Below are 21,264 nucleotides of genomic sequence, written 5' to 3'. Positions count from 1 at the left end.
TTATCATTTGTTCGATTATTGAGATTGAACAATGATCATCATGATCATTATTCGAATCTTACGAAGAAAACGAAAATTCAAAGAGAAAATAGGCGGAGTTGTAACCATAAATAGCATCATCATCATCATCATCATCATCATTCATTATTATTATTATTAGATTGGATTCGAAATTGCAAATAACGAATTATTAGATCTACAACAACAAAAAAAGAAGAAAAATCAACACAAACATGAAAAACTTGAATTCAACATTCACATACATTACATTTTCTATTTCATTTTCGATAACAAATGATAACGTCGTCGTTATTGTATTTCGTTCTCTTTATGTATCTATGTCATAATCATCATCATTGATTCATCGTTCAATTTGTAGCAAACATATTAAGTAGTGGTGGGAAGACAACAACAACAACAACAAAAAATCGATCCATCAATCATCATTATTATTTGGAGATGAAACTTGAAAATGAAACGATAATAAAAACCGATTTAAAACAACCAACAACAACAACAATGGTTCGAATCGAATTCTGTTTGATTGTCATCATGGATAGGATTGAAAAGTGCTTCCCATAGATGTTGTTACCGTCATTCTTGGTTTTACTCATGAAATTCTTGCCAATTAGTTTAGATATACATTATTTGAACACGGGATTTTTCCTCATCGATCAATCAATCAATCCACAATCGTGAATCACAAATATCACACCATTTCAAAGTCATTCATTCATTGATGATGATGACCTCGATATATTGCGACCAATCGATCTATACAACAAACATTTTCAATCAATGGATCAAATCACAAAGAAGATGAAGAAGAATAAAAGAATTCTTGGACAATGGTAAGTGAACGAAAAATTCAATTTTCAATTTAATTTAAACCTGTACTGATGGTGCTTCTTATTCTTATTCACTTTTGGAAAAAAAAGAAATAATCTGATCACCTGATATTTACAATGATTATAACCGACTAATGATTTCATGTTGTGGTTGTGGTTGTGGTTGTGGTTGTGGTGGGAACATTTTGTTTTCCATTCACATTTTACCGAGTTTAGAAAATTCAGAATTGAAATTCAATCAATCGGGTGATGGTACACACAATCCATCTGTGTCTTGTGTTCCGTTTCTTTTTTTTTTTTTTTTTTTTGTTGAAATTTTCAAACAAATCAAACAACAGACACAGATGATGTGAAAAAAAAATTTTTTTCCACAAAATTTGAAATTTAAATTTTGATTTGATTCGATTGTCAATAAGAAAAGCAGAAAAAAAATAATTTCAATCAAAAACCTGTCATGTCACATTTGGATCGAAATAGTGTGGATGCGAAATCCAAATGAAAAAACAAAACAAAACATGAACTAAATTTAGAAAAATAGAAAATCTGATAATCGGATATAAATGTGGTGGTGGTGGTGGTAATCATTAAGTTGATAATTGAAATTTGTTTTTGATTTTTTTTGCTAAATTTAGTTTGCTAAATAAATCGACACATCTACAATGATCATCAGATCAGATGATGGAACATTTTGTTCCATAATAATAATGAATGATATTTAGTCGTTTTTTTCTCTATGTGTCTGTTTTTTAATAATTATGCGGCAGCAATAATGAATTTTTTACAGTTATAATTATCACATTCGATGATGATAATAATAATAATAATAATGATGTATATTTTACAAAGTGTTAACTACAACTAAAGTAGGTGTGTCAAGTATGTGTGTGTGTGTGTGTGAAAAATTAATCACACGTTTAGCGATTTGTTGTTGTTGTTGTTGTTGTTGTTTGAAATTATCATTGATGTATCAAATTTAGCGACCTTGTTCTTTGAAAAATTAAATCGTGAATGATGATGATGATGAAAATGTAGCCATTCGACTGTCTTTTTAACAATTATTCATTGTGTTTTTTGTTTTGTTTTGTGTTCCTTGTTTGTTTGTTGATCAATTCGATGTTTTTGTGTGTATGTGTGTTTTTTATGTGAATTTTCTTCAGGCTTTTTGTTTGTGTTCACGTGTGTTGTTAATGATGATGATGATGATGAATATTGATGAATTTTGTTTTTTGTTGTTTTTTTTCATGAAACTATGAAATCCAAAAAAAATTGAATTTTGTGGTGGCGGTGGTTGGGCTTCATGTATCGATAACTGTGTGTGTGTTTGTGTGTGTCATCGACATCATCAAAAACCATCATCAGTATTTAAAAAAAAATTGAAAATTATCTTCATCATCATGATCAAAAGGATTGGTCATCATCATCATCACCACATTCATTGTAATCCATCGATATATTAAAATGTTTTTTTCGTGTGTGTGTGTATTTTCATTTGACTTTAGACATCCACAATATATAACATCATCATCATCATCATCATGTATCATGTATATACAAGAAAAATTTTCATTCCATTCACTTTATGTGTGTTTGATTGATATGAACATTTTTTTTACGTTTTTCTTACGTTTTCATCATTTAAATCAAGTGAAAAAAAAGTATACTTTTTTTTGGCGCTGAACTAAAAATAGTCTCAACAACAACAACAACAACAAAATTGATCTGGCCAAAAAGATTTTGACCAAATTCAATTCAATTGGTGATAATCCTTTTTTTTCATTTTCGAACGTTCGATGATGATGATCATCATCATCATCATTAATGGTGAACTCGCCTTTTTTTTGCTTCAACAAAATCATCATCATCGTCATCGTCATCATCATTTAAGATGATTTGTTTCGTGTTTTTCTTTCCACATTTTTTTTTTTTTGAATTCGATCACCACAATGTTGTTGATGGTGATTAGTAGTGATTTTTTTTCATCTCAATTCAACTGTACTCATTCAGTGAATATGAAATGAGAACGAAAAAAAAAAATTTCAAATTTTTTTTTTCATTGATGATGATTATACATTTGAATGAATCATTCAATGGTTTTTCACCTTGCCATGGTGGTTACCCTTCTTTTTCTTTACATGGTTGTTGTTGTTATTCAAAATTGTTTTCGTTTCGTTTTTTTTGAAACAAAAATCACGTCTGGAATTTCGTTTTCAGTACGACCACAGTGTACAAATGTAACAGGCGGTGTTTTTTTTCTTTCTTCTTGACAAAGTCGGCATTAAATAAGACACACACACACAGAGACACAAACATTCCATCATTCGGACAATGTAGAAACCCTGCTTGACCTTCAATGAAATGTGTTTTGTGAGTGTATATGGACATTCTTTTCATTCCTATTTCGTTGAATGGTTGGTTGTTTTTTTCATTTTTTTTCTTTCATTTTAAAGGTCATTTTATTGCTGGACAAGCTTTCATTATATTGAATTACATGTCTGTGTGATCAAACGTTTTTTAAACGAAACGAAATGAAAATTTGTTTGAATGAAAATTTTTTTTCCCAATGAATTGCCGTCATATTAACAAACAAAAAAACTGAATATTCAATTAGCCACCATCATCATCATCATAATCGATCTATCGATTGTTGATTTTCCAATGATCTAATCATCATTTGCATAAAGATCTTTTTTTTGTTTTGTTTTTGGATATTGATTTTTTTGTGTGAGAGAGAGAGAGAGATTTTTATTATCCAGGAAAAAAACCGATATTTAGCCTCTTTGCTTTCCCTCAGTGCTTGATCGATTTTTTTTCTGGTTCTATTTTTTTTTTCACCATCATCGAAGAAGAAGAACCTGTTTTATTCTATCACATAGTTAATGGTCGAGGTCATCGAATTTTTTTTTTTTTTTTTTGATTTCTCCTTAATTGCCTTACTATGGATGCAAAATGGATGACACATAAGGATGATAATGATGTTGTTTGTGTGTGTGTGAGTGTATGATGACCACTTGTGAATCGATTATTATCGGCTCGTCTTCAATAATGATGACGCGATGATTGTGGTGGTGGTGATGATGGTCAGCAGTCGCCAATTTTTTTTGCCATCTACAAAAAAAAATTGACCGGTCACATGATCATCTGAAAATGGTAATTAGATTTTTTTTCCGTCTTTTTTTTCTTACTTGCAAAATCGATTTTTGTTTTTTTTTGTTTTTTTTTATTTTTGAAACATTCAGTTTCACATCGTGACTCTGTTGATTGTTGAGGTCAATTTCAATCGATTTCAAATCTCTGTCTGTGTGTGTGTGTTATCTCTGAATATAGAAAAATCTGGTTGTTGTGGTTTTTATCATTTTTGTTGTTGTTGTTGTTGTTGTTGAAATTCATGAAATTCAATGATTGATTATTGATCAATTCGATTCCATTCTATTTGATTGGATTTCTATGGTTTTTCACAATTGTTATGGCGATTTCATTTTTTTTTTGCTGGTCAACAACTACCACTATACTGATGATTTTCATTGACAAGTTAATCTTTTTTTTTTTTGTTTTGTTTTGGTCAAAAAACATTGAAAATTTCATAATCCAGTTCATCGTGTTGTATGCAGTAGTCGTAGTAATGACCAGAATTTCAATATATATCCGTCGATGGATTATCATTCATTGAATGGGTTTTTTTTTGGATAGCCATTTCATTTTGAACCAAACGGAAATTGGAAATTTTTCAAATATTCAAGTGGTCTCTATATATCCAATATATCGTCATAGTCGATGTTTAAATGTTTTTGTATATATATGTACAATGTGGTGTTCAACGATATAGTGTGCCACTACAACAACAACAAAAAAAAGCAAAGTGGCCGTAGTTTCTTGTTTTGGAAATATACGAAGACGATGACGACGACCATAATCATCATCATTTGGCCATAATCATTGGTTGAAGACGTTTCGTTTCGTTTAGTGCAAAAGAAAAAAAACTTTGATTTTTTTTCATTGAATTCATCATCAATTTGTGTTTTGAAAAGAATTTTCATTTTCATTTTTTTTTTTTTTTTTTTTGGTGTAAAAAAGTTTTTTTTTGTCAATTTCCATTTGTAACATCTGTCCAACATATACATAGTCAGCTTGTGTTTGTGTTTGTGATGATGATGATTTCAAAGTTTCATTTTTCAGAATTTGCAATTTTTTTTGTTGCACATTGAATTGCATCCATCGAATCGATCAATCGATTGATTGATCATTTGAATCAACCATAAACGACAACAACGACATTGTTTTATAAAGCCAGGTAAGCTGGAAAAAAAATCAATCATTACACACACACACACACACTCAGACACAAATCTATTTTGTTGACAATTTTTTTTTTAAAATTTCAAGTGATAAAATTATCATCATCATCGTCATCAATGTCATTCATGGCCAATTGATTTTCTATGTCAAATTTGGTTTTTCTTGGTGTGTGTGTGTGTGATAGTCATCTTATTTGGCACCAATTTTTTTTTGTTTAACCGTTATTTTTTTTCTCGAATTCAAACTTCAAACAACAACAACAACAACGACGACGACGACAAGATTGTCAATATAATCATCATCATCATCATCATCATTTGTTGGTGGTGGTGTCGGTGCTGATGGCTTGACAAGTTTCAAATGGCAATAAAATAGAAAAAAAAATGGTGTTAGCTAACAGATTTATTCATCTCGATTTTAATATTCGGTTATCAACCGAATGAAATTTGGGCCAAATGTTTTTTTTCGCTGTTGTTGTTGTTGTAATGCGCGACATGTTTTTTTTATTTGAAAAAATCAAGGGTTATTTTTAGATCATTTAGATATTTGTACCTTGTTTCGTTTCGTTTCGTTTTTGATTTTTTGCAACTTGCGTAACATTTTTTTTTCTCTTTCTCACTTCTAATGACATAAAAAATTTTTTTTTTCTTGTTTAAAAATTCAATTTTTGTTGTTGTTGTTGTGCGTTGTACGTTCCATTCCATTCTAAATGATGATGATGATGATGATAATGATAGTTTTCTTTTTTGCTAGGAACATTTGGCCGGAAATCAGATTCAGCTGTTTCTGTTTTTTGTGTTTGTGTGTGTGTGTGTGTGGAAATTGTAAATTTAAATTTTTTTTTTTTGCGTTTTACAATTCAAATTCTGTTGTTTTGTTTGTTTGTGGAGAAAAGAAAAAATTTGCATGGAATTCTTTTTTTTTCATTGTAAAAAAAACGGAAAAATTTTCTTTTTTTTGAGAATTTGCCATTTGGTTTGATTTTTTAATGGTGATAGTGAATTCACAATAAACGGCTGTTCGTTTTTTGTTGTTGTTGTTGTTCGATGATCATTATGATTTGGTGATGTGATGTGTGTGTGTGTATGGTGCTGATGATGATGAAAGATGCACAAAGGAAAAGAATCTGCTTTTTTAGAATTTTTTTTTTTGTTTTGTTTTGTTTTGTTTTCATTCACATAAAATAAAATGGTTCTCATAATGGTTTTCGGTATTTTTATTTCAATGATGATGATGATGATGAAAAAGAATTACAAATTCACCTGCGTATATGTATTTGTGTGTATTCACAGAATTAAGAAATGGAAACGGATTTGAATTGAAACTTTTTTTTTCTGTTTGGGTTGTTGTTTATGTTGATGATGATAAAGAATTCTTTATTCTGTTTATTCTTTTGTTATTGTTGTTGTTGTTGTTGCTGTTGATAAAATTTTAATGTTTCAAGTTGTACATTCTATTCTATTTCAAATGTAGAATAGAAATCCATTTGTTACATTCGTAATTGTAATGATAATGATGTTGTTGTTGTTGTTGTTGTTGTATTTTGTTTGTTTGTTTTTTGCATTTCATTTCGAATGTTATATATCCAAGAATCGTATGTATCATTTCGAATGTTTTATTATTGTGTTTTGTTTTTTTTTTTTTTTTTTTTGTTTTTGAAATTCGAGAATTCAATTATTTTGATTATATACCTGCCTTTTGTTTTTTTTTTTTTTGCTGTTTCACTTTTTCTTCATGAATATACAGAATGTAAAGAATATTTTCTTTTCTACTAAAAATATTCTCGGAACCATTATAGACAAGGAAAAAAAATTGATTCTTTTTTTTACGGTTCTGGTTCTGGATGAATGGAATTTGATATCAGCTACCGTACACCCACACGCATACATACACGATGAAAAAAGTTTCCAAATTCTGTATATGGGTAAAACAAAACAAAATGAAACGAAAAAAAAAATCGATTCCTGATTCGGTTTTGTTTTTAGCGGTTTGTGTAATTTTTTTTTTTTTTTTTTTTTTGGTGGAATCAAACTACTGGGAAAGTTTCCAGTATAATGGAAATTATACCAGAAATTATGATTATTGTTACTATAGTGTGGTGTAATTGTTTTTTTTTTTGTTTTCCTTTTATTACCGGTTTGGTTGGTTAGTTGGTTGATCCAAATATTAACCATTACCAGCTGCTTTAAACGACATACGTCAAATTTTTCTGGATATAAATTTCCGGTCATATAAATATAGAATGTTGTCATTTTTTGGATGATGATGATGATGGAAATGTGAAAAAACCAGAACCCCAGATATATTATGATGATGATTCTCATTCTGTTGACGACAAAAAAAATTCTGTTAAAGCTCAAACTAACCAACTGAACCAAACCTAATAATAAATTGGTTTGTGTATTGTAGAAAATGAAATTTGTGTGTAAATACCATGTCTCCATGATGATGACAATGATGGTTTTTTTTTTCTTTTGGCCTAGATTTTCATCCATTGAACATTGTGATCAATAATGATCGAATAGCCATTATGGATCAATACTGCGATGGATCCATCCTATTGGTTTTTTTTCTCTTTCCATATGGAAATGTTTTTTTTCCATTTCACCCATTTCTTATGATTGAATTTTGGGTGAAACAAAAAAAAAATTTGTGAGAGAGAAACCTGAACATGAATTATTTAAGAAGATTGAATCAAAACCAAAATTTGATTCAATCATCAAAAAGAATCAATGTTGTCAAATCAAGTGCTATTGCATTTGGAAAAACTGATTAGCTTTTTTTTCTGTTGATGCCAGAAAATAAACGAAACAGGAAAAAAAAATTCGGTAGCATATAATCATTATCCATCGTTTTGTTTCGTTTTTTTTTCTTTTCTCTTCCACATTCAGATTTGATTGATTAGATTGTCATCGTTTTTTTTTTTTTTTTTGCTTACAAATTTTGTTTTTCTCTCGTATGTAATCTATACATACATGATAGTTAATGTAGTGTGTGTTTATCATTGTTTTTCTTTCTGACTTTGGTTTCTTTTTCTGTGTGTGTGTGTGTGTGTGTGTGTTTGTCCACATGATGATGATGATCCATCAATTTGAGTTTGGAACAACAAGATTGCCGGTTTTTTTTCTGATGATGATGTAAGTTTGTTGTTGTTTGCTTGTTTGTAATGATAAAAAAAAGTTTAGTTTTTCTTTATGGCCATTTATCGTTATCATCATCATCATCATCGTCATTTTTTTGGGCTAAAGTGGGAGCTATTTTTTTTAGTTGGTTGATTTGTTGTTTGCATGAATTTTTCTTGTTATTTTCTCCTTGTTTTACGATTCATATATCGTATTGGTGTGTGTGTTGTGTAATCACAATGATGATTGTCGATGAAATAATAATGATGAATATCTCATTGAACAACAACAACAACAACAACAACAACAACGGACAGACAGACAAAAAAAATCAAATTCAATATGATTGCCTGTTGTGTTTTTGTGTTTGTTTGTTGTGTGTGGATGATGAAAAAAAAAACAATAACAACAACAACCGGATCAACAAAATCCTATGATGCGCGCTTTGCATCCAAATGGGTTTGTCTGTTATTTATTTTTTATTTTATTTTTATTTTTATTTTTTTTTTGGCTTTTTGATGTTAGTTCCGGTTTTTTTTTCGTTTTGTTTTGTTTCAAATTCCAGATTTATGGTTGTAGTGTTTGGAAAAAATCAACATTTTTTTTTCTCATCGTATTCAATTCGGTTATTTTTTTATTTTTTTTTATTCATTAAAATGGATAATGGACATTTGAGATGATCGAGACATTCATTCATTCATTCATTCATTCGATGATGATGGTAAAATTTATTTCAAAATGAAAAAAAAACAAACTTGCAATATGGCAATACGTGGTCGGGCCCTTTATTGTTCGCTGTTTTTTCTGTCCATTTAAGGTCCTGATTTTTTTTATTTTGTTCATATTGTCTGCATTGTAAAAAAAAATTCAATTTGTTCGTTTTCTGTGAGATGATGATGATGATGATGATGGGCCCTCTTTATCGGTCATCTTTTATATTATATGATGACCGTTTGGCAATTCAAGAAAAAATGATGATCATCATCATCATCATTGTATATGCATATATATCGAATTACAGTGTCCATTGTGTGTGTGTGTAGGTGTTTAAAGTTTTTTTTTTGTAATAATCAGGATTTTTTTTTTTGGTTATTAGTAACCATATGTATCATTTGGATTTATATTAGTATAGGTGATTTACTACTACTAAACAAGAAAAGATGACCATCATATGAAAAAAAAATTAGTAATAAATGAACTGTCGATGTAATAGTTCAATCGATCGATCGATCGATTGATCGATATATAATATTTCGATGTTGGCAAACAAAAAACTAACAAACAGATTTTTTTTTTCTTTTACTTTATTTGATTTTAATTATTATTGTTATACACTGCTTCTCTATCTATCTTTTTTTTTGTTTGCTTTCCCGTTTTTTTCCCGTTTGTTTGTTTTTCAAGTATATTCGGGTTAAAAAATGACCATTATTTATCGATTTTTTTTTCATTTTCGTTGCCATTTATTGTACACACACGCACACACCTATTTCAAATTTATTTTTTTTTTTCGTTGTTATATGATTGTGGTTCGTTTGTTTGGGTTCGAATCCATTCCAAAGTGTCCATGTGTGTGTTTAGTTTAATTTAGTTTTTTTTGTGTTCTGTTCTGTTCTGTCTGTTCCGATAACCGGTTAATTGATAAATGGTTGAACATTTTCAAATAAAAAAAAAGTAGTCATATGGTTATATTTTTTGGATTTACAATAGTGAACAACAGAAAATTACATTTCGTGCAATGTTCATCATCATCATCATCATCATTTTTTTCCATTTTTCCATAACATGTGTCATGTGTTTGTTGTTGTTGTTGTTGTTGTTGGTGGATGGATGGATATTTTAATTTTAACCCCAAACAGAAGAGAGAGAGAGACATGAACCAGACTGATGATGATGATGATGAAGAAAATGGCAACCATTATGATCGTGCATTATAAGAAAAAAAAATGGTGGCTGTTTACTTATTGTTCATAAAAATGTGTATTTAATCAATGATAGCATTTATTGAAATGGCAAAACATAATACAATTATCAAAGGAAAAATTTCAATTTATATAGATTTAAAATAACATACTAGAAGTTTCTAGTGACCTCTAGTTTACAATCATCATAGTTCATTATACAGCTGATGTTTTCTTTTTTTAACACTTATTTTGTTTTTTTTTCATTCGATAAAAATTGGGCACCCAAACTTGAGTGGCCGAAATTGCATTTGCCCATTGACTGTTTTGTTTCTTTTCCTTTCACTTGTCATCATTTCACATTTTTTTTGAATCCCATAATTTGGCAAATTTATAATTGAAACAAATTCATTTTTTTCTGTGATTTTTTTGGTCATTATCATTTTATGGACCAATCGATTTTTTTTTAGTTTGGCTGGTGGTTCAACTGTCTGTTTTATTTGATTTGAATTTTTGACATTAATAATGCAATGACCGACAATTTCTTTTTTTTTTTTTTTTGTTTCTTGTGATGACGATGATCATGAATCTGACATCTTGTCAATTGTTTATCTTACAACGACAACAACAACAACAACAACAAGGAAAAGACCACGACCATTCAAAATGATGATCATCATCATGGACAATGGTGAGAAAAAAAATGAGAAAGAAAAATTGAATGGCGGAAAAAAATGATAATTTCTATATGCATCAGTAAGATTCAACTATTTTTTTTCTGTTCAGTCACTTCTTCACATTAAATGATGATGATGATGATGGGCATTCAGAATGAATAAAAAAACACCAAGTAAAGGGTTGCTGCTGTTGTTGTTTTGTACATGTCCGGCAAATTCCACACAAGATTTTATAATCAAAAGGTCACGAAATGATTTTCTTTTTATGAACTGGTTTCAATGTCCATGATGATGATGATGATTACCCACCATCATCTTCTGATTGAAATTGATCCCTTTTTTTCTTCTTTTTCTTCATCTGAAATTCTTTTCCGATCATTCACTTTTGTTGTTGTTGTTGTTGAATTTTTCATAATCTTCAAGATGATGGATATCTGTACACACATGATTTAGGATTATTTTTCATGAATGGTTGGTAGTGGAATATATATATAGTGTTTAATTGATGTAAATGTTTGAATGTTTCAATGTTAAGTTACAAGGTTTGGTTTTGTTTCCAATGATGATGATGATGATGATGATTGACACATGTCTACATGAATGAAAAACATGGATAAATGTAAATGTTTTTTTTTGTGCGTGTGTGGGTGGGTGTGGAATGTATTTTTTTTTAATGTGTGTGTGTGTGTAGGTGTGTGAGATTTGTTTTTTTTTTTTGTTTTTGTATTAATAACATTTGTAGCCACACACACACACACCATATGATTTGGTTTGATTTCATTCAAGGATTGTTCAGCATCATTCAATAATCGATTGAAAATCAAAATAATGATAAGAATGATGGTGGCTAGTTCGACTTTTGTTTGACCTTAATGAGAGATCAATGATTTTTGTTTTTTGTTTTTTGTTTTTGTTTTGTTTTTCATCCGATTCCCTTATGTTTTTTTCCTGTGTATTTTTGGATCGATTTTTAATGCAATCGGCCATATACAAGTTTGATTTTATTGATTTTTGTTCACCCACTACATTGTCATGTGTGTGTGTGTAAAAAGTGGACAAGTAGCAATGGCATGTCATCTTCATTCTCTGTTTCTGTCTGTCTGTGTGTCAGTGTGTTTGTCACAGACAAAAAAAAAAATTTTTTTTTCGCCATTATAAATGGTCAGTTGCAGTTATTTGTTGATGATGACCAAATCGAATGAAAATTCATTTCACTTTTTTTCATTTTTTTTATTGCTGACGTTAACGATTTAAGAATCAAATTTCTCATCATCCAGTATTTAATTGGCCATTGGACACTGGATTTTTGTGTTTTGTGTTCTGTCCAGTCGATTCTTGTATTTTTTTCCAGTGTAAATTTATGTAACGCCAACAACAAACAAACAAACGAAACAAGAAACCCATTCGTTACTGTTCAAACATTCATCATCGTCATTTATGAATGGTTTGTTCAAAGATAATGGTGGTGGTTTCTTCTATGGTTTTTATCTGTTAAAACCATAGAAGAAAAAAAACGACGACAAATGACATTGATTGACGTGGTGTGCGTGTGTGTATGTGTGTGTGTTTTGTTTTTGGGCGTCATAAAATTCTGGTATGGTTTTTTTCATTTCATTTCATTCACACACACACACACATTCATCATAAGTTGACGTCAAGATTAAACAAAAAAAAAATTTCCGGTTAAATTCAAAATTGAACCGTTATAGTTGAACAATAAATGATTAACCGGACTGTTTGTCTCTGGTTAATGTCTGTCTTGATGATTATTGAGAATCCTGAGTTGTTGTTGTTGTTGTTGTTTGGTTCGACAAATTCCAGATTCAATTTTCACTAAAAAAAAAAAATTCTTATCACTCATGACTAGATATTTTCTGGCTAAATCAATGATGATGATGATGATGATTTTTTTTTGTTTTTGTTTTTCATATTCTTGATTCTTCTTCTTAAAGAATCGTTATGGCCAATATTCATGGAATTAGGAATTTCCATCTCTCTCTCGCATTTTGCTTGGGATACAAAATAAACGAAAATCGTGAGTACTGCGAAAGAGAGAGACAGAATAAAAAAGTTAATCTTTGCTCTTTTTTTTGGGTTTAGTTTTTCCCAGTAATAATAATAATAATAATAGGATAGGATGGCCATTGGCCATTTATTTGGTCAATATAACAATAATAATAATAATAAACAAAAGTCCATCTACTTAAATCCCTTTTAACAAGAGACAAAACTTTTTGGTTTTTTGTTTTTGTTTTATTATCTTAATTTTTTTTTTGTTATTCCTGTTTGTTTGTCTGAAATATTCTGAATTCTCTGTTTGGCGAAAATAAAAAAACATTCCTGTTTGTTTGTTTGTTTTGAAAGAATTTTTTTTTTTTTGGCCATCGTTTGGTTAAGAAATGATGATGATGATGATGATGATCAAATGAACTGAATTATGGTCATCAATGATCATTGATCATCGATTTATATTGGTTGATTGGTTATAAATACTTCTCTTTTTCTGTTGTTGTTGTTGAAAAAAAAATTCCAATTCTTGTTTGTTTTGTTTATTTGTTTTTTTTCGATTAAATAAAAAATAAAAATTGATCATCTCGATGATAACGACGACGATGATTGCTTTGTTGGCATATCATTGTTTTTTTTTTGTTTTCTAGCACATTCGATTTGCACTCATTCACTTACTCAATCATCGATTATATCGATATATAGATTGTTCTTTGTTCTTTCAGATTTTGTTTTGTGTTGAGTTCTTTTGTGACAAAAAAAAAAAAAAGAAAAATTGTCACCATGGAACAAATTAAAGTTGACAGATCAAACACAAAAGATAAAATAAGAAAAGAAATCCTCTTTTGATGATGATGATGAAGATTTGTACAGTTATAATTATTGTACATATCCGATTTTATTTTTTTCCATGTCAACGACATTATCAGTGTTATCTTATTATATAAATATGAAACGTGATATGATGATGATGATGATGTAACCATTTTTTTTTTGGTCACGAATATGATGATGATGTTTTGTATTTTGTAACTTTTTGTTGTTGTTGTTGTTGTTGTTGTGTTGTTTGACCTCATTGACAAAATCATCATCATCATATGGAGATAATAATTTGTTATAATGATGACACTATATCAATTATCATCATCATCACCATTGTTTATTTGATGATGATGATAAACTGATTACTGATCGATTGGATTGATTGATTGATTCTATTAATGAAAAACGAAATTTTTTTGCTTTTTTTTGAAATTTGATAACCTTTGAACCCACTTTAACTGTTGTGTGTTTTTTTTTTGTGTGTGTGTGTGTGTGGAATGAAATTTTATTTTATTTTTTTTTTTCACCATCATCATCGTTTGATGAGCGTGAATGATGATGATGATGATAATAAAATTGTAAATGACAACGAAATCAATGATGATGATCAAATTGCATCCATCATCATCATCATCATCGTCGTCGTCGTCGTCGTCGTCTGGGTGGTGGTTGAAAGTCAATTTTTTTTCTTTTTCTTCTTCTTCACTGCTTGCTGTTTGACAAATCTTTCGATTTACAATATATATAAATTACACTATTATTAATTGATTGATTGATTGATTGTCCAATTGTTTTTATTGTTGTTGCTGTGAAACAAGTTTCATCATCATCATCATTGGTTCCAACTGGGAAGTAGGTAGTTTCCGGTAAGTATTCATTGTTGTTCCATTGGCCTAAATCGTTTTGTTTCTATGTCTGCTGCTGTTGTTGTTGTTGTTGTCCACTTTAATTGAATGGAAATTGTTGGTAAAATGATTGATCAGCAATCTTTTTCTGTGTGTGTGTGTGTGATATATGTGAAATTTCCCTGTAGAAACACGGCATGCTGTTATTTTCTTGAAAAACAAAAATCATAATTAGCAATGATGATGTCAGAGTGAAAAAAAAATATGAAAATATGAAAAATGATTTTGCAGTTTGATTATGACAACAACACTGTGTGTGTGTGTGTCAATGATGATGTTAATTGAATTTAATTTTTAATTTTCACTGATGTTGACATTGATGATGTCATCATTTTATAATTTTTTCAACAGCAAAAACGTCGAAAAATTGGCTTCTGGTGCACATGTGTGTGTGTACTGTGTGTTCATGTTACAATGATAAAAATTGATGATGACAAAAAAAAAAAAATTCTGAAAATGAAAAATTCCTCAATTATTTACTGGAATTATTTATTCATATATACAACAAAACTTTTTTTTTTTTTTGCAACAAAAATTCTTCATTTTGGGCAAAGATTATCATCATCATCATGTATTTACATAACACACACACCCACACACACACACATGTATATAGTGAAAGAAATTATTCCGGTTTATTGCACATGACTTGTGACAATCAATTTCATTCACAATTTTCATTTTGTCTCATTTTTGCCATCATCACTGCCTCTTGGATCATTTTTTTTCCCGCTGTTATTTTGTTGTTGTTGTTGTGTTGTGTTTATTTTCTCACCATTTTTTTTTTCTATCTTGCTCCCTGTGTGTGTACGTTTCGTAATTCAACTACACTAAATCAGAATATTCAGAATACATTTCATTGGTAGTATAGAACTAATTTTAAGATCCAATGGAATAATTAATTAATTAACCCTTTTTTTTGCTAGTTATATTCTGGTTGTTTTCATTCTTATTTTGTTTTGAATATCTTGTCTTTAGAGATTAAAACTGATGCACACACACACACACACGAACAAAATGACATCCAATTTTTTTTTCTCTCTCCATCTCTATATATCTTTCTTTGAAAAACGACGTTTAATGAGGTGAAAATTTTTTTTTTATTCTGATCCTGATTCTGGAAGAAAAAAAAATAGAATATCATTGTGCATTCCATAGTGTGGTAGTTTGGTTCGGTCAACAACAACCAAAATTCCGGCCAACGAAACGAAACGAAACGAAAAATCCATGACTATGTGTTTGCTTCCTATGCAAACACGTACGCAAACACATATTCACCGAATGAGGAAACTAACAAAAAAAAAGAAAAATTTAAATTTCAATTCATGAAATACAACAACAACGAAAAAAAATTTCAATCAAATACAAACACAAACACACACACAATGCAGTTGGATGAATATTTGTACCAAAGGATCCTAAAAATTCAAACAAAATCTTTTTCTATTCCTGTTTGGGATTTTTCTTATTTTCTAACTCAAACACTCCAATAAAAAAAAACTCGTGCTCCCATTACAAATGTTTTTCTGGCAGACACAAACTTGTCAATCGTATTGGTATGTTTAGTGTGTTTTAGTGTGTGTGTGTGATGTCAAGCTGCGTTTTTTTTTTTTTGCTTTTGCTTTTTCTTTTGGATTTATAATAATAAATACAAGATGAACGAATCCGAAAGTTATTGTGTATTGAGGATTTCCACTTATATGATATGATGTGATGATGATGATAAATGGGGATGAGCTAGCTAGTTTGAACCATTTGATGAAAATTTTTTTTTTTGTTTTGTTTTTCAATCAATATACACATGTGATTCATAGATATTGGATTGTTGTCACTCGTTTTTGTTGTTGTTGTCGTCGTTGTTGTTGTTGTTGTTGTTGTTTGGTGAAGAAATTCTAATTGATAATTTTTTTTTCTCTGGTGGATCGATCGATGATTGAACCAAAGAAAAAAAAAATTCGGTTCCATTTGTGTATTGCCTGTGCCATACATGATGATGTTGGTGATAGAATTGAAATGTCCAAGAATTGATTCTGTCTCTATGTGTGTGTGTGTGTTTGGCGGATATCATTTTTTTGTTTTGTTTTGTTTGATTAATTTATATTTTCTTCTTTCCATTATCATTTGGTGGTTGTTGTTGTTGTTGAGCAGAACAAAATTGGACATGGATGATGATGATGATGATACGCACACATACGGAAACAAAATTGTTTTATCCATCCACATACATGTCATCATTGATGTGAATGATGGAAAAAAAATGAGATGAGATGATGAGAACAAATGGTTATCTTTGGCCAAGTTTTTTTTTCTTCTTCTATACATCTGTGTGTTTTTGTGTTGATGTCCATGGAAAACATTTATCCCATTCACAAATACTATGTGTGTGTGTGTGTGTTTTGTTGGTTTGTTGGTTGAAATCATCATCATAAATATTCAATATATAAAAAAAAATCCCAATCTTTTTAATTTTTGAGTTTTTTTTTTGTTTGCTTGGATTTGTTTGTGTGTGTGTGTGTGTGATACATCGATTCTTGAAATTCTGTCACCCTCTTTCTGTCTGACTTTACATGTATGTTTCACTGGGATTTGATTTTTTTTTCTCTTTCCATTGGTCCGTCAATGATAAGACATATTGCCGTTTTTCAAATGATTTCCTAATGGTTTCCCAGTGTGTGTGTGTGTGTGTTTCTGGTCCAGAAGTTCTTTAGAAAGAGAGAGAGAGAATGGAAAATATTTCATAGTCTCGAGACTCTCGATTTTTCCAGTGTGCCATGTCTTTTTTTTTGGGGTATTTCTACTTGAATTTCTACGATTCAAACAAACAAGAACAAAAAAAAACAGAATTTTATTTCAAACGAATCGATAAAAAAAACACAACAACATAAAATTGATAACAGAATTTTTTTTTCGCCCGTAAAAAAAATGAAAAGTTTGAATATTTCAAAGAATTGAAAGAATCAAGCACGTACACCGCACACACACACACACACATAATGGTGTTTCATATCAGGAATTTTTGAATGAAAAAAAAATTCTTCAGATCATCATCATGATGATGAGTGAGTATATAATTAATGGATTGCAGCATCACTATTGAATCATCCTTTATCTTTTTTTTTATATTGAATTTCAATGAGTTATTCTGTTGGTTGTCGAAAACTTTTGTCATGTCTTTATAGTTTTTTTTTCTTGCTGTATGACCCACGATTAACTCGCACTCAATAATCTTTGAATAAAATAAACTTTAAACTTTTTTCTACGCCAACAACGACGACGATAATGATGATGATGAAAATCTTGATGAACACAATAGTAAACAGAAAAAAAAGAAAAAGTCAAATCCAAAACAGCAGCAAAGAAAAGCAAATATTTTGCCTCTTAAGTGGAATGGAAATTTTTTTTTTTTTTTGTTCTCTTGGCTGTTTGAACACATCTTTTTTTTTGTGCAATGAATGAATAATCGTAATTATTCGTTTGTCGGTTGGTTGGTTGGTTGATCCAGAGCTTATCTTGGAACAACAAACAACAACAACAACAACACGAATGACGATGGTCCATTAAACCAATTATAATTGTCTCTCTCTATCTCTAAGGTTTTTTTCTGTTATTTTTTTTGGGATGTTCTAAATGGCATTGTTCAACTTTTAAACTTTTTTTTCCATTTTACTCTTTGCACATCTCGTTACTAATTATTCACAATTTTTTTTTAATTGTCAATTTCATATCAATAGAAAATGATTCCGGATGGATTATCAACCTTGTCATCGACAGTACACCCAAATAGCCAACAGCAGCAGCAGCAGCAACAAAACTATCATTATCATCAACATACAATCAAAATTGTCATCGTTGGTGATGTACAAGTGGGCAAAACATCATTGATACAACGTTTCATTGCTAATCAATTGCCTGGTGTAAGTGTTGTTTGAATGAAAAAAAAAATTTAAAAAATTGCAGTATTTGTAGTAGTAGTAGGCAGTAGATTTGAAAGAATAGACAAAAAAAATGATTCGATGAAAAAAAAGAAGAAAAAAATTTCGATGTAGGTGGTGTTGGTGGTGGTATTTGGTGGTGGTATGATATAAGTGGATTAAATTCTTTTTTTCCATTTCAAAGAATCACATTTTTCTTTTGGAGTTTTTTTTTATTTTGAAAATTGAATTTTTTTTCCCCATTTCACTACTACCATATCTTTCGCTGTATTTTGGATCATTTTTCTTGATTAAAGTCCATGTTTTCTTTTTTTTTCTTTTTCTTTCTTTTTTTTATTTTATTTTGGTCTAGATTTACATTCCAACCGGATTTGATAAATATACGGCCACATTTGAAGTTGGTGGCCATCATTTTCATACAAATATTTGGGATACATCGGGTAAGTGGACTGATTTTTTTTTCTTATCAATTTTGGTTGATTGATTTTGAACAACACAACAGGTTCATCTTCATATGATGCAGTACGGCCATTAGTTTATGATGAAACCAATGTGTTTTTAATCTGTTTCAATCTTGGTGATTGGTATTCATTGCATAATGTTGTACAAAAGGTAAGGTTTCGTATTGGATATTTGATGAAGATTTTCTTAATTTGATTTGTTTTCTGTTTTTTTTTATCGACAGTGGTATCCAGAGATACGAAAATATACCTCAAAATCAGATTTACCAATCATATTGATTGGCTGCCAAAATGATCAAAGATTTATTGATGCTGATCATCATCAACATCATCATCATCATATTTATGAATCATCATCAACGACGACAACAACATTACCGGCAATTGTTGATTTGAATGATGATTGTAAACGAAAAATTGTTTACACTGAAGAGGTAAATATACTGGTTTTGTTTTGTTTATGAATTTTATTCCATTTGAATCTGAAACAATGAAAAAAAACAAACAAAACGAAAAACGAGAATTGAATTTTTTTTCAAAATCGAATTTTCCAATTGAAACAAACAATGTACACATGATTAGAATAAATATTTGGCTACCGACAATCTGTAGGTTCAGTTGTGTTTTTTTTTTTGCTTAAAAAATAGTGTCTATAGTGAATTTTGTTTATTCGTTTGTTGAATTAATAATAATCCAAAATGGATCAATCTCAAAAACAACAACAACCACCGCCACCATCACCACCGATGCAAAAATTACCAATCCCACCGGTAGTAGCAGCAGCAGATAATCAAACAGCATTGATTGTGGATTATTCAAATTTATCGAATAAAGAACAGCAGCCATTGATTGATAAAAATGAAGAAAAATCCAACAACAACAACAACATCAATAATGATGATAAAGATGATAATCATTTTCTATCGAAATCATTACAAGATGAACGAACACAAATGATACGTTCATTGATTGAGGAACAACAAGAATTATCGAATCAAATAAATATAAATACAAATACAAATAATAATCATAGAAATTCATCCAAAAGTGATTCATCATTATCATTGAATACGGCTACCAAAATATTGAAAAGTAAAAGAAAATCAATTACAATGAAAATGAAAAATTTTAATAATGACCACCATGATGACCATGATGGCCATCATAATATTGATTGATCCAATTGACTCACACACCCCCCCCACACACACACACACACATATGCCTCTTTTTCAGATTCAAATGGATTAAAATTGTTTGTTGTTGTTTGTTTTTAATTTTGATTTTGATTATTCGATTTTATTATTATTATTCAGGCAATGGAAATATCCAGACAAATTGGTTCAATAACATATGTAGAGACTAGTTCATATAATCCAATCACTGTACGTGAAGCATTCGAAGTAGCAGCATTATCGGCACATGGAAAATTATTAACATTCAATAATAATTTAAGATCAATGATGATGATGTCGCCTACCATTTCGAATGTACAAACATCATCACCATTTTATGGTTTAAAACATTTTATTTCATTATCAACTTCATCATCATCAACAACAACAGCAACAGAATTATCATCACCAACAACAAGTATTAATAGTGATGGTTCATCAAATCATTCATCATCAAATTTTGGTGGTGGTGGTGGTGGTGGTCCGAAATTAAAAACATCCAGTTCATCTACCCATCTGACACGAAATCGTTCATTATTTAAATTACGTAAATGTAAAAGTAAACAAGATTTACATCACCACCATCAACAACAACAACAACAACAGCAACAGCAACATCGTACTCATGGCAATGGTGGTTTAATATCGATGATGATGAAAATTAAAAATAATAATAATGTTGATAACAATAATGGCCATCATAAAAAATCATCATCAATAATATCCGGTTTATCATCATCGATTGGTGATGATAATTATAGTAACAGTACTAATAGCTGTAGTAATAGTGAAATATCGAAAAAATCTTGTATTATCATGTAATTTGGAACACACACACACACACACCATTCTGTATTTTGTCACCTTTTTTTTATTTTCGATGTTGTGATTCCAATGAATTTTTGTTTGTTTGTTTCAATTCTCACATTAATGTGGTATTTTGTATATATTCAATTTTTGTTTGTTTCCGTTTTTTTTCTAATTCTTTGATCGTCGTTTTTTTTTGTTTTTGTCTTGTTTTTTTTTTTTTTTTTTTGAGTAAAAAAGAATAAAATGAATTCGAATCGAAATGTGTGTGTTTTTTTTATTTCACCAAAATCAAATTTCTGAATGTGTTCGCCATC

At 29.7% G+C, this 21,264-nt stretch overlaps 2 protein-coding genes across 7 annotated transcripts; both read left to right on the top strand.

Moving 5' to 3' along the window:
• The first annotated feature begins 275 nt into the window (after positions 1-275).
• On the top strand, positions 276-21,210 carry LOC124497782 (uncharacterized). Of its 6 annotated transcripts, XM_075734248.1 has the most exons (7): positions 4,883-5,136; positions 17,886-18,165; positions 18,304-18,486; positions 18,857-18,944; positions 19,007-19,116; positions 19,190-19,399; positions 20,282-21,210. In XM_075734248.1, exons 3-7 carry the CDS (start codon positions 18,307-18,309, stop codon positions 20,960-20,962), a joined length of 1,269 nt encoding a protein of 422 aa, XP_075590363.1. In that variant the 5' UTR covers positions 4,883-5,136; positions 17,886-18,165; positions 18,304-18,306; the 3' UTR covers positions 20,963-21,210. The 6 variants fall into 6 exon arrangements, with proteins under 6 accessions (XP_075590362.1, XP_075590363.1, XP_075590364.1 ...); XM_075734247.1 differs by lacking the exons at positions 4,883-5,136; positions 17,886-18,165 and adding an exon at positions 276-851; XM_075734249.1 differs by lacking the exon at positions 17,886-18,165 and having other exon boundaries at positions 4,884-5,136.
• LOC142597831 (uncharacterized) lies at positions 19,442-20,236 on the top strand. Its single transcript, XM_075734419.1, has one exon. The coding sequence runs from the start codon at positions 19,664-19,666 to the stop codon at positions 20,141-20,143; it is 480 nt and encodes a 159-aa protein (XP_075590534.1). The 5' UTR covers positions 19,442-19,663; the 3' UTR covers positions 20,144-20,236.
• Positions 21,211-21,264: the final 54 nt, after the last annotated feature.

Source organism: Dermatophagoides farinae, chromosome 9 (assembly GCF_024713945.1).
Source record: "Dermatophagoides farinae isolate YC_2012a chromosome 9, ASM2471394v1, whole genome shotgun sequence".
Classification (NCBI taxonomy): Eukaryota; Metazoa; Arthropoda; class Arachnida; order Sarcoptiformes; family Pyroglyphidae; genus Dermatophagoides; species Dermatophagoides farinae.
This window is presented reverse-complemented; position numbering and strand designations above follow the sequence as displayed.

Bases quoted from the DNA above. Each gene is read 5' to 3' on its own strand.
- LOC124497782 (XM_075734247.1), top strand. The intron at 18,945-19,006 runs GTAAGTGGACTG...ACAACACAACAG, and splicing joins AAATATTTGGGATACATCGG to GTTCATCTTCATATGATGCA. The intron at 19,400-20,281 runs GTAAATATACTG...ATTATTATTCAG, and splicing joins AAATTGTTTACACTGAAGAG to GCAATGGAAATATCCAGACA.
- LOC142597831 (XM_075734419.1), top strand. From the start codon at position 19,664: ATGGATCAATCTCAAAAACAACAACAACCACCGCCACCATCACCACCG.